We start from the raw sequence: 14,468 nt of genomic DNA on the forward strand, positions 1-14,468 counted from the left end.
TCTATACTCTTTTCCCAGTCAAAGGGACATGTAATGGCATTATTGACATAGTTCTCGAGCCTCAGCCGATGTAGTGGACACTATTCAACAGGTTTGTAGACACTATCCACTTGTCCAGGCTGCCCATTCACTCATTCAGGTGCATCACTGTGGGCTGCAAGCATAAGTTTTTTTTATTGTGGGCGTCAGCGACCTCACCTGTTCCCTCCTTCTCCTACAACCAGTGGAAAGGTTGGGTTTAATCGCTGAGCTCAACCTGCCAGGTGTCACACATTCTAGAGTTATACTAAAGTTTTTCTTTTTTTTTTCTACTTCACTGAAAGGACGTAATATAATGCCAGCAGCATGATGGATCTCATAGTGCCTAGAGTTGATGACAGAATGGCTACTTCCTAAAATTATACAAGCCTCTACCAGGCCTGGCACTACTGTGACTTGGCTGCTGTTCCGAGACGTATGGTGTTCTCACAGCCTTTTTGGACTGCACTGTTTGTAGGGCTGCCCCTTGATGTCTACTGATGCTCTGATTAGGTAAACCATACCTACATGGCCAGGTGGTCCTCAGTGTGCCACAGTAACTGTCGCACTGGGCTGACATGGGCCCACACCAGCTCAGTCTCATAAAATTGTGCTCAGAGACACACTTAGAATAGAGCTAGGGAAGCCCGCCATCACCACCCCTACTGCTGCAGCGTGACAATGGCAGACCCTGTCCTGTCCATAAGTGACTCACTGTTTGGGCCATTACAAACAAAGCAAGTAGAAAGTCTACAGATATGGCTCATTGAATACAAGATGTGCATATGTCCGGTGTGTGGACCAATAGCATAGATCACAACATGACACATTGGTGCGACCTGTGAGGACCCCCCCCCCCCCGCTGTCACCATAGCCCCAGTATGGATTAAGTGCCCTGCCTTTCCTAGCCTATATGCCGACAAATGTTTCTGACATTTTCCAGCTGTATTATGCATATATTTCAAGAGCCTAATAACTGTTCTTCAGAAAGCTGCAATGCCTCACTAAACATCAGGGCCCTGCTTTATGAAAAATGAATGCAATGCAGTGAACGTTTCTGTGCTGCATGGCCTGAAAGGGAAAGAGCAGATCAGCACCATAACTACTGAAACATGGTACTGTTTTCCTCTCTCTGTTTGTTGGCACACTTTAGATTGCCATGCGCCAAAGCACACATCCTTGCCCAGTAGTGTAAAAAAGAGTGTGTGTTCTTTAAGAAATATTTGTTTTTCTAGAAGGGTAGCCGTCCAGTACAAAAACTGTGCTTTATCACTTTTCCTGCTTCACTTGTGTGCTATACAATGCACATGCACATTGCACATGCAAAGTAGGAAAAATGCGGAGAAAACATTTCTCCTAATTATGCCTGCCTCGAGGAGGCGTAAGATTTTAGTGCAAATATCTGTAGATAAGGATGTGTGTCAAAACCCATGGATGGTTAAATGGAAATGACCATGTAGCACTCCATGGGATTCCCCCATGATACACAGTAGTGCAAAGCAGCACATAGCACAACTTTGTGTTACTTTGGGAAAACATCCTGATATGCATTAGATAGTAAATCCTAGCATAACCTTTGCTCCAGGTTTGCATTACAGATGTAATACAAACCAGGTGCAAAGCATTAGTAAATCTGGGCCCAAATCTATTCTGAACCCTTTGGGGAAAGCACTTTCTGAAGAGATAGGGAGGGTGTTTCTTTTTAATCAACAGATACAATATGGTTCAGCACTTGTACACAGTTTTTACTATTTATTTGTGGTCAAGTGCTGATTTTCAGTCCCATGTGTAATTAGGTAATACAATCCAGGTTCTTTTGTTTCCTTTTCAAGTAGTTGTAATTCCAATTTTATAAACGAGTACTACAAGTCCCAGAATGCACCGTGGTAACCCTGAGCTCTATAGTAAAAGACAGAACACTAAACAGACACTTTATATAAGAACTTGTTTTAATTAGCAGTCAATCAATAAATCAATCCTTTAACTGACGGTGGAATGGGACAACTCTCACTGCTGATGTCTCCTATCACCTTAAGATCACAAGCAGAAATCCCAGCAAGGCCAAAGCATCCTTCCATCCGTGCGGGCCGGTAAATTGACGATTGGTAATTTGAGTAATGGCAACACCTATTAGATGGAGCACTTAAATACTTCTAATTAGCATAGCAGTGGCGTAACAAAGGACCCTGCAGCCCCTACGTTGCGGAGCGCCTCCTCAGCATAGTACTCGGGCCTGAGAGTTCCTGAGCTAGTCAGGAGGGGGGGGCTCCATGTACTTTGCATGGGGCCCCCCTTAAGTTTTGTTGCGCCGGTGTAGTATAGAATAACAACTGCCTACAGCAAAAGTAATTTCTAAACCATAGACCCATGTTGAGATGAGCATAGCTGTAATTTAGTGTAAGAGCTACAGTGACTGAAATCATTTGAGTCTTCATTGACTAAAATCTAAGAGAGGCTGTCTGAGAAATGGCACAAAAAATACTTTACTATGTGTTGTAACCTGTACCAGCAGGCGTTGTTGCAATAAATTAAACAAATCATATTTGTACTGTTAATTAAAAAAAAAACTAGAGGAAAAAACGGTTTGCTTAGACCTCACACAACAATTTTCGAAATCTCAAATGTACCCACGTCAGATGTAAGTATATCCAGGCACTACAATGCACCGAACAAAACAAGGCCTATTTTCTGTACTATACACGTTTTCTTTCTCAAATGTTTGCAATATGGCGTCACACAAGGTGTCACATGATGGACAAAGCAAGGTGTCACACATGATGGACAAAAACGTCACTCAAGGGCACACTGAAAACAGTGTCCGTTTCACAAAGGTAAACTTCGATATGAAGTCTAAGGGCCTGATTCACAAAACTGACGTACACTTTTATGCAAGTTTAGCATTGTTTTGCTGTTCACAAAGGGATTTACTGGTCGTATCTTTAGCAGTGCGGAGCCGCCGCACATAAAAATACCTATTTTTTGTGTGGTCGCTCAAGAGACACTGGAATACTTTGTGATGCGCTCAAAGGCTTTTATAAAGAATGATAAATTACAGCCACGCGAGTGCCCTCGCAAAACTTCAGAAAATATACCTCTTTAGCTGTCCATGCTCCACTGCCACTGATGCCACAAACAATTCATGTGACAGGTTTTCAGGCACATGGATGATTTCACCTTAAACGCGGAACTATTTTATTGAACATTAGAAGCAGTGTTTCCAAAGCAGTGTTCTCCATTAGCAATGGTCGAGATTGGGGGAACAAGATACTTTTCACAAATCAACTCAGAACACTCAATATACTAGTTCTGCAGTCTGCATTTTTTTTATCGAATAATCATCGGTGCGATAGATGCACTCAGTGGAACAGTACTAGCACTGAACACAAATAACAAGTTCACATAACTTGAACAAACACACAATCTCACGTGAAAAATGATTTTCATAAGTGCTATCAAATTGTGTGCATGTATATTTATGTATTTCATACAGTAACCAGCAGAGTCTACCTCTGTAAAACAAAAAAAAGATAATCTTAAACGAACAACTAGTTCCTCATATCGACAGTTCATTAAAGCAAATGTATGCACATTTGACTGCAAAGAGTAACCAAACATTTGCTCATAATTCTCAGATTCAAGCTATGGGCATTGCACAGCTAGAAACACTTTTCATATCAAAGAAGATGTGATTTGTTGTATGGAAGGTCCAAAGGGACATGCTTTGGAGGTCTGGGCACTGAGGTCACCACAACAGCATCACTTCATGCAGTAAAATCCCACCAAATTCATCAATTTACAAACCACTCCAAAGAATAGTACTCATACTGCCCCTTACCACCTTGTACCCTCCAACACAAATAAGAGGTCTTGTTGTCCACTTTCCTAAGCCACAAATCTGTAAAGTGCTGCTGACATAAAGAGGCAATTTGACAAAAGTATTTATGAGTGCAACAATGCTTAATTTGTAACAAGATAAGTGCCAGAGCATCGTCAGGAGGCCACTGCAGCTTGACCCACCAACTGCCCCTGCCAGCGCTGCCAATATATGTATACATAGTGAGAGTGAGAGCAGGCCCCTGATGAAACGCCACAGGCAATATATTTAAAAGTGGAGTGAAGGTTTTGCCAACAGGACAGCCCGAGTTCTGTTTTCCAAAAAGGATTGCAACAATCTGAGTGACTTGCCTCCCAGGCCAATAGTGTGTAACCTTTCCAGTAAAATAGCATGGGAACCCATATAGAAAGCGACTGACAAATCAAGGAGGATGAGTGCTACTGAGCATCCTCCATCCAAGATCATACTGATGTAGTTGGTAGCCACCATAAGTACAGTTTCCTTGCTAAAGCAGGATCTGAATTATTAAACACCTTTTCTTCACTGTAAGAAACTAACTGTGCATTTACGCAACTTTCCGAGATTTTTGCAAAAACCGAAGAAGAGACACATGTTGATAATTAAAAAAAAATGATAGGGTCTAAAGGCTCCTTTTTAAGAGTGGAGTAATTAATGCTGATGTACAAAAAGCAGGTACCACGCCTTTCTCTAAGGAGTTATTACACATCATTGTAATTGAAGGAGAAAAAAAGGAGGCTAGCTTTTTAAAAATTCCTTATAGGAAAGGGTCGATAGGATAGCCCAACTTAATTATTGACATTTTTGATATCACCCCCTCCTCTATGACAAGGGTAATATTTGATCAGCAGTTAAAGTGAGCACCTTGATCCATTCTGTCTTCGGTTTTCAATATTGGGGTAAATGATGGTAAAATAGAGATTTTATCCAGAAAGAAGTCCGTTATAAACAGCAAAAAGTTCTTACTAGAGTTGTTTGCAGAAAGAATTTGTTTTATGATAACTACATTTAGAGGATTTCACAAGCTCTTTCTACATCCTAAGGTCTGATTTGTAAGCGTCTTTCCCTGCCTCAGAATAATCTGGTCTCCAAACCCTTTAGCCTTTTGAATTTCCTGTTGGCCTGAGTCAGTTGTTCAGAATACCAGGGAGGTGATGTCATTTTAAGATGTATATTGCTGGTTTTAAGAGGCAGTACCTCATCTAGAGCCCAGAATTAAACTGGATCATGGCATCCTCAACATCAGTATTTAACTGAATATCCACTTTAGAAGTTTCTGAATGAACCCTTAGACTTGTGTTGTCTAACTTTGCCCAGGTACGATAGAGTCTTTGTGGGTGGTTGAGAGGGATGTTTCCCTCCTGCGGAATGAGATCACTTTATGGTCAGACCAAAAAACTTCCAACAGCATCCACAGTAATCAGTCCTGATCTGGCATAGATGTGATCCAATACGTGCCCTACCTAGTGAGTTGACTGTTGGACAAGCTGTTGCAGCTCCAAAACCAGATAAATATTGGCCAACTGAGAGGTGTTAGTGTCCAGAATATTATCATACTGAACGTGTCATAAATCCCAAAACACTACTAGAAACTCAGCCCCTAAAAATGTAGTTGATACTGTAATGAACTAAATGTTCTGAACAGGACTTGGTGCTTGCAGATTAATAAGAACTTCACTAAGCACTTATTATTTATTATTACGGATATAACAAGTGAGTCCACATTTTGCACATGTGGTATAGGCCAAGGGGATCATGTAAATTTCTCTTTGCAAATCAAGGCTACCCCACCCCCATCTTGTCTGTCAGGTTCATATTGTGCATACCATATCCAGCTGACACAGCAAAAGCTTCATCAGGGTCAGAATCCTGTCTGATCCAAGTTCCTGTTGTGAACAAACAGTCTAACTTGCTCTCCTCTACCAGCATGCGATCATCAGCTGCATGCATTACCACTGACCTAGCATTAATTAAAGCACATATAATGACACTGTTACGGTTTGTTCTAAAAAGTCAGAGACTGAGAACCCAATTTCGTTGGTTGTTTCCCTATCTCAGTGACTGGCACAATTTTAGGTTTATTCACACCTTCACCTACAACAGAGGGGTTGGAAGCATTGTAAGAACGGGTTGAAATTTCAAAGGATGGCAGGAAAAACAGTACTTGACAAAAAGAATCTTGCAGGTAGGAGAGAAGTTGTTGCTGATCCTCTGGAGCATACTGACCCATGGGCCCAGAAAAGGTGTGGAATCAGCTGGCCTACTATGTTGCAGTGTATACATGGCATCAGGAGAAACGGAGCATTCAGCAGTCGCGGCTTGCTGACCTGTAAAGGGGCAGGATGGGTGCAGCGCGCACGGGGGGGATAACATTTTTTTTTTTTTTTAAAGTACCGTCTCTGTTGCTGCGCTGCTCCTCTCTCCTTCGTCCTCGCTGCAGGCAGGCGCAGGCTCTTAGCCTGCCCTGCAGCCAATCCTGACACTTAACAGCAGTGTCAGGATTGGCTAGAAGCGCCCTGGCTGGGTGATATCAGGCAGACTGTGTGGGCTCTTTCCAGCCCAGCAACACAGTGCCGAGCTGGAGAGTGCCTACTGCCATGTGTGTTTGGCCGGCCCGAGATGGCTGGCCAAACACACATGCGCTCTGAGCACTCCCCTCATGCCCCCTCCCTTTTCACCAAGAAGGGATAATACATCTAGTTTATTATCCCTTCGTGGTGAAATGTTTGCAGCTTCTGCTGCTGGTGGGGGTGGGGGTGGGGGCGGTGCTCCTCCACCCTAATGGAGGAGCCACCCATGGCATACAGAACCAATATGGCCAGTCTAGTGTGGGACGCCAACTGGAATAATGACTCTCTCATGATAATGGAGAAGCCAGTCAAAAGATCTAAACTTCCACACAGAGTTGCACTTGAATAGTAGCCCACATCTTCAACAGAATGATCAAAAAGGCCACGTAAAACAGATAATCAAAGTACTTAGCCCAAAATGTGCAAAGATGCTGTTGTGCAAAAACCCTATTTAAAAGTTGAACACATAATAAGCCATACCAATGAAACAATATAGGCCAAAAATATACAATGTTTAAATGCTCTTTAAAGCATTTAGCAGTTAATCCATGCGAGTTACTCAGAAGGTTCTAAGTGCACAAGACCCACTCTTTCTGCCCTATGTTGTGTTTGGCGCATGCCACTAAATCTCCAGCAAAGTTCAATTGTGTATGTCTTAGGTATCACAGTGATCTCTTTTGTTACACAGTAAGTTTAACTTGTTTCATGTTTACAAAAGTTGGGCGATTGTATCATATACCTTCAGACATTGTTTGCAATACCCTTTCAAAAAGGCCGTAGACCTTTGGCTTCTCGCGTTGTTGAGATTGGGTCCCACTTTCTGTTTGTTGGGCCTTTTCCTTTTTGTTTGTGAATGTTGGCGAATGTAACTATTTCAGGTTTTGTCATTTTTCCATGCTCTTATAAAAGCGTTTGACCTTCTCTTCGTAACTCTGTATAGTCATGAAACTCCTAAGTAATCCTTATAGTGTACAATTAGGGTTCAGTATTCCATATGTGGTGTTGCACTATCCATACTATTGTATAAATAACATACCTTGTTTTATGTACAACAGAAGAGACTTTGAGAAAGTACGGGATGAATTTTGCAGTTCATGGATGTGTTGGTCTGTGTTGGTACCTTTTGAGCAATATGCACTGCATTTATTATGAACAATAATATTCAGTGTGCGGACGTGGGTCACCGGGAACAGTCAATAATGGCACGAGACAATGATTGTATGAGCGGGTTTTTGTTGTGGGTACACAACACAAACATGGCTCCAAAGTTCCATTAGATCTGATGGCCCCCTCCTTCTTTGACGTTGCAGGTTCCTCCAGAGTCCCTACAAGAGACGAACAAACAAGGAGTTGTCTCCTCCAAACTGCAGGTGTTCGTCACCAGGCCTGGCTTGTTCACGTGCATGGCAGACAACAAGCACAGCGGAAGTTTTGGTTCAGCCAAAGCTGCAGCAACAATCAGCATTTCAGGTACTGTGGAAAGAACTGTTTCACAAAACGTTCTTCTCCTTTGTTTTCGATGTGATATACTACTGTGCCAAAACATGACATCCAAGAAGTTTCCTGGACCAAATCCTGTAATCCCTCCTTAAACGGGAGAATCATTTTTGAGGTTTTCCATTCAGTGGCTAATCCGATTTATATTGAATGCCTGTGCAATGATTACCCGAGAGAATTATGTGCAGGTTCTCAGTACTGGGACACGAAACAGTTTAATAATAGCATCTCATAGCAACCTGAGCATTGCTTTCAGGCCAATCATATGACGAGGGCATTGGATCAATTCAAGCCCATTGTTTTCCAGTCTAGGGCTGTACTGCATTAGCTGCTTCATTGTCGGTACAATTTTTCACGAACATGCACAACATGACGTACAAAAAAGACTTTTGTACATATTATCTTGTTCAAAAATTATATTGTGTACAGGTGGGTCGGCCCAACTATTGGTGTAATATTTCTCCTTGAATAGAGCAATTTCAGGTTTTATAGGAACACTATCAACTTCCGTTTTTCTTTACTAGTACAGCTCAATAGTTATACTTGCCCTACTACTCATTTCGTTATATATTGGTACACTCCCGCAGGTGGCATTCATTTCACCCACAGGCATAAATATAATATATATATGTCAAGTACCTAATCCCCTATGTAATTATGGGTGTAATTAATTCTGAGAATGTGCACTTTCTTTACGCCAGTTGTAGCAGTGCAGTCCCAGACACCTAGAGCAAATCATACTGCATGTTCAGTTCTAGGTTCTTACTGTCTAAGTCGTTATTTACCCAATATTTGTGGAGCCAACAAAAGTAGAATTGTTACAAAAATAAAACACAGGGAGGATTTATTTAAAGCTACAGTTGTGATGTTATTTCGGTGTCACGGGTGAATGTTTTTGAAAGTGCAATTGGTTCAACTTTTGTACTGTGTTCTCTTGTGTGGGTTGAGGGTTCCCTTGAAATTATCTTCTGACTCTGAATAATCTGTGGTGGAAAGGGTTTGCAGTCTGTATTTTATTAATAAGTGTCAAGGTAAGTTTGTTGTTCATTCTATTTGCACACACTGGCATCCTGCATTATTGGGAGAGAGGGGCGCAGCAAAGACCACTGACCATTTGTATTGTGTGAAAAAGGCTGCTTTATTGGAACAGGTGCACATCATATACTTTACCTGGCTACCTGCCTTGAAAAACTAAAATCTTGCTACACATTAAATGAACTAACCAGTATCCTACCCCCATGGCCTCACCCATATGCCACACCCCACAAGTATCATTTCTTTGTAGTGCATTTCAACAGTTTTCAACTTTACATTTCGACTACAGCCCATGACTGCATGTATGAACCCCTAAACAACCAAACTTCCTAAAATTAACCTTGAATTTTCTGCATAGTCTCTTTTTGCCTTTGGTTGGTGTTGCCAGTTGGTGAACCACATACAAACTTCTGATAGCTCCTGCAAAATGTTCCAGGGCACCTCCACCCCGAAAAAGGGAGCCTGCTAACCTTTTCTGCTCCCACTATTGCCCTGCCATACAGCCTACTTTATTTCCTAATGTTCAGACTCCTCGCAAAGACTTCCCTCAGCTCCAACAAACACAATTTCAACCTGAAACGCAACAAGTGGACCACGCCTCCTCTAAAATAAAAAATAAAAACTAATTGCTGGCAAACTTATTGTCTGCATGACAAATGTGCCCGAAGTCAGTTTCCCTGCAAAAACAAGACATTTCCCGGTTCACCTTCCTATGTGCCCTGTCAATAGCAGAGGGCTTTCCAGCCCCTCTCCAAACCCCCCTCAAAATAAACTCTGTCCACAACACAAATCACCCGGCCAGTAAGGCCTTAATCTGCAATAAGTCCTTCTTCATGGCCTTTAGCAGCACTACACCTTTTTTCTTCACAAGATTGTTCTCCCTTAAATGCATAACCAACACGTCTGGCAATCTACCGCTGTCTAACATGCTGTGAAGACACTGCAACGGTTCCTGCCAACACATACCTCCTTTTTCCTTCCAGTTAATCGGAAACAACCATCTGTCAAAAACCAGATTTGCCTCAAAACCCCTCTGGTTTGCTTATCTCTATGCCCCCTTGATGAAAGAGTGGCCCACAACCCAAATGGCCACATCTTCCATTGCTGGACCCGACACAGAACCTGCAATAAAGCAAAACAGCAATAAGGATTTTAAAAAACCAGCACGGAGTGCTTCCCACAATCCCCAAAACCAAAGCACACCTCCTGTAGGAGTCAGAAGACCAGTGCCCCAGTCGCATAATGTCCTCGCGCGCCCAGCTTCCATTACCCGCTTCAATCGCAGCACAAATTTAGAAAGAATGAGAGCCATAATCTGCTGGGGGCACCCACAACACCGCAAGCACTTTAAGGAGAGCTGATAACAGCTGGAAAGCCGAAACATGCACCCCAGACTCGTGCCTGAAAACCATGTCACTGCCACCACTGCTGCAAACAGCCCACCAATCGCCCCCAAACCACTGGGCATTGCCTCGTCGATGTTAGTGTGTAACACTAATCTCCTCCTCTGCACTCTGATCAGTTTTAGAGCTACTAAGCCATATCTCCACCCTGCCTTCCTCCACATTACATCCTCCCCCAGTGCCCCACCCCGTCCCTTGACACCCAATGATTCTGACACTCTGAACACATCAGAAAACATCCAGGACATAAGCTAGGAGAACAAGCAAGTCTCCATCACACTCCTACACATCCGTGGCATCTGCTACAAAACCTTGCAAAACTATTTCCATGTTAGCGGCTTCCTCATCCACCCCAAGCTTCCTTACACTCATACCCAACCCTCCAGCATCCTGTGCCCTAGATTGCCAGCTGAGGGTGCATACCCCCAGAGCAATTTTTTTATAAAAGCAATTTACACAAGTTTTCCTGCAATAGTAATGCACAATAAACCCCTCTTGTTTAAGTCCAGTATAAACTGAATCATGTCTTCAGCACGTAACCAAACCTCCACACTGTGCCCCGATGCCACAAATTCAGCCCATGAATCAATTTTCACTCCTAATAAGGGGAATACTGTAATGTATCTTCACGGGCATAGAATATGCCTGCCGGCGATGCGCTGGTCCTCTGCAGTTTCAAAGAGGGCTGGGATGTCACCACTGCTCAGAGTGCTTCGGGGGTCACTTCAGACCTGGGTCAAGCCAGGTGTTGGAGTGGTCTCTGCCTCTGGAATCCTGCAGAGCTTCAGCCTGAGACAACAAGGTGAGGGAAGCACTTCTCTCGAGGGGCTTGGCAGGTCCTATGGCACAGTTCTTACTCGTGGAATGGGGCGGAGGCTACAGGGAAGCCTTTGCACAAATCAGAGCATCCTCTCAAGAGCTAACGCTGCTTCAGCAGGGCCACAGGGGGAGCTCTGCACTTACCAGGGGAAGTCTTGAGGTGAAGTTCCACATCAGACTCCTGCTTGATGGCCGGCACCATGTCAGCCGAGTGCTGCAAACTTGGGCGGAGGCACTGCTCTCAGTGGTGGGACATGAATCCTTGAACAGCAAACACCACCTTGGCAGGGCAGCATGGGCCCACGGTGGAGCACCGTGCTTGACGGAATAGTTCTTTAGCCCTGTTCCCATTCAGCAGAGCGCCACGGGGTTTAGGATAAGTGCTGCTCACAAAAGCTTTGATGTCCCTGAAACCCGAGGGAAAACGGGGCAAGCAAGCAAGCCCTTGAAGTTCCTCTGGAGGATAGGTTTTGGTTCCTACAACTGGGCAGAGGTCATCAGGCATCAGGGCAGCTCAGTCAGGCAGAGTAGCAGCCCCTTGGAACAGTCAAGCCCAGCAAGATGGCAGTCCTACAGCACAGCAGCCTTTACTCCATCTTAGATTCTTCCAGGACCAAAGTGTACTGATTTGAGTGGGTGAGAGACCCAGTACTTATACTAGAAAGTGCCTTTGATGTGGCGGGTGACTACAAAGGATTTCTGTAAAGTAGTAATAATAAATCTGTCATCATCAGTAAAGAGGATTTATCATGACCATTCCAGTGATGATAAAAATGATGTAGCTGCTCATCTCAGATCAGGAATTACAGTGCAAACGTTTTTTAAGGAATTCCCAATGCTGGCCTATGTGAGGGGCAGGCCACACAGTAATGAAAAGTGACTTTGGGAGCTTTTCAATACCAGGACATGAAAAAACATAAGAGTGCATGCTTTGCTTTTTGCTTACATGGCACCCTGCCCTATGGGCTATTCACGGTCTACCTTAGGGGTGACAAGTGGGGTTTAGGCATGGCAGGAGGTTTTAGATGCCAAGTCGGGTGGCAGTGAGACTGCACACACAGGTTCTGCAGTGGCAGGCCTGAGATATGTTTACAAGGCTACTTAAGAGGGTGGCACACTCAGTGATGCAGACTAGTAGCATTTAATTTACAGGTCCTTGGTATACGGTATACCGCTTTACAAGGGACTTAGATGTAAATTAAATATGTGAATTGTGGATACACCACTGTTACCATGTTTAAGGGAGAAGCACATGCACTTTACCACTGCTGACCAGTGCTAAAGTGCTCAGAGTCCTGAGGCTAACAGAAAGATACAGCAACAAAACAGGAGATAAAGGCAAAATGTCTGGAGTTAGATCACCGTAAGGGTGTCAGGTCTAACAAATCCCATTGAGGGACTGCAGGAAAAAACAGAAGATCTTTCCTGACCCCTGCTGACAGCTGGATATAATGATGAGGCAGCAAGAAACCTGAGCGAGCTAGACTCAGTCTCCTGCAAACGTTTCTACATGCCCTGACCACCCTGCAAGCAGAAGTGACTCAGCAACACCTGAATGTCCCCAACTTTCACCTTCTCCCACACCAGCATGCACCTCAACAGTGCTTGCATTGTCTCCTTTTCCTTCAGAAATCTTGCGTTCACGCACTGGGAACCTATTTCAATCCCCAAAAGATCAACACCATTCCTGGGCCCATGCTTTTCTCTGGTACCAAAGGAGTCCCAATGTCACCCATGAGTTCTTGGAATCTTACCAGTAGCTGCTGGACGTCTGCCAAGCACAGTGCCCCCACAAAAAAGAAATCATCCAGTGCGTCACCAGCTGATGGCCCGTGTGCCATCTGAACAACCTCTGTAGAATCAAACTGAAATATTCAAACAGTGAATATGATATAGAGCATCCCATCGGCAGTGCCTTTTCCATGTACCACTGCCCTTTGAAAGGCATGTTCAAGTACTGGAAGTCATCCAGATGTACAGGAAGCAGTCGAAATGCCAACTTTACATCGCACTTTGCCATCACTGCACCCGGGCCTGCTGTCACCACCAGTGACATGGCCACATCCACCGGGGAATATGACACTGAGTCCACATCCTCTGAAATAAAATCATTCACTGAACCCCCTTCCGGCCAAGAGTGATGCTGGATTAAGCAAGACTGACGATGTTCCTTTTAGTTACCACCCCAAATGGTGAACAGATCAAGGCTTCCATAGGCCAGATGTCAAAGGGGCCTGACATCCTTCCTTCTGAAACCTCTTGATACAACTTGTTCTGCACTGTCTGTGTTGCTTTGCTGACCGTAAATTGGCTGCCCACCACTGGATATGAGGGCCCTCATGCCCCAACCGAAAACCCTATTTGAAACCCTCCCGTAGAACCCTCACCCCCCTTCAATTGATTGTAAAAACACAGCCAATACTCCAACCTGTCCAGTTTAACTAAAGTACAAGCCTTTTGCATCAGATCCCTGGCCCCCCTCCCCACTTTATTGCCATAGGACTATTGCGGAAATGACCCTTGACCACTAGAATGTGGCTGCCACTGACCTGAGTTCTGCCCCTGACCCGAGTTCTGCTCCTGATAGCTGCTTCTCGTACAAAAAAATGGATAAAGGCATGTCTGCTCCACTTGGAACACTCATGGCAAAACTTGCATTGCTCCCGGGTACACATCCCTTTGTTAAAGTCCCAGTATGTACCTCCCAGTCCTGCTCTCGCCCTTGGAGGTAGACCCCATCCCTACCTGGGAGGGCCAGCCTTAAAAGGACCAGTACACTATTGGCAAGCCACTTGCTGTAAAAATTGGCAACACAACATGAGTGCCACAAAACTGGGAAAAACAAAGATCTGGATCCAGCTCCCCCCACTTTGACACAGGATCCCATGCCAAGCCAAGTGCACCCAGAACTCCTCATCATATTGAGCCCAGGCCTATTCTCTCCCCATAATTTGAGCCTTCCAGACCACATCCATGTACTTGAAAATGGCCACGCAGCACTCTGGAAACTTCTTGCAGTAAACACTGGCATAATTCAAAATTGGACTGCAGCATCTTTAATTTATCAGGGGCACCCTCAGCTGCTTTGCCAGCTTGTACTCTTCTTCCTTAAACCCCTCCTTTGAGTGCACCCCCCTATGTAAGAGTTTAAGCATTTCCACATACACCTCTTTCCGAATTCGTTCTTTGGTGCCCAATATTAATGTGTCCTCTATGGCTTTGTGACCCAGTCTATTAATCCTAAGATCCCTGCTCTCCAACTCCTCCCTTTTC

General features: G+C 44.2%; 1 protein-coding gene across 1 annotated transcript in view; it reads left to right on the forward strand.

Moving 5' to 3' along the window:
• The window catches only part of MUSK (muscle associated receptor tyrosine kinase), a 595,710-nt gene that overhangs the window by 407,743 nt on the left and 173,499 nt on the right, over positions 1-14,468 (forward strand). The window contains exon 7 of the mRNA XM_069240929.1: positions 7,752-7,911. Coding sequence (XP_069097030.1) covers positions 7,752-7,911 — 160 coding nt within the window. The remainder of the gene's footprint in view (positions 1-7,751; positions 7,912-14,468) is intronic.

This window comes from Pleurodeles waltl, chromosome 1_2 (assembly GCF_031143425.1).
Source record: "Pleurodeles waltl isolate 20211129_DDA chromosome 1_2, aPleWal1.hap1.20221129, whole genome shotgun sequence".
Lineage (NCBI taxonomy): Eukaryota > Metazoa > Chordata > Amphibia > Caudata > Salamandridae > Pleurodeles > Pleurodeles waltl.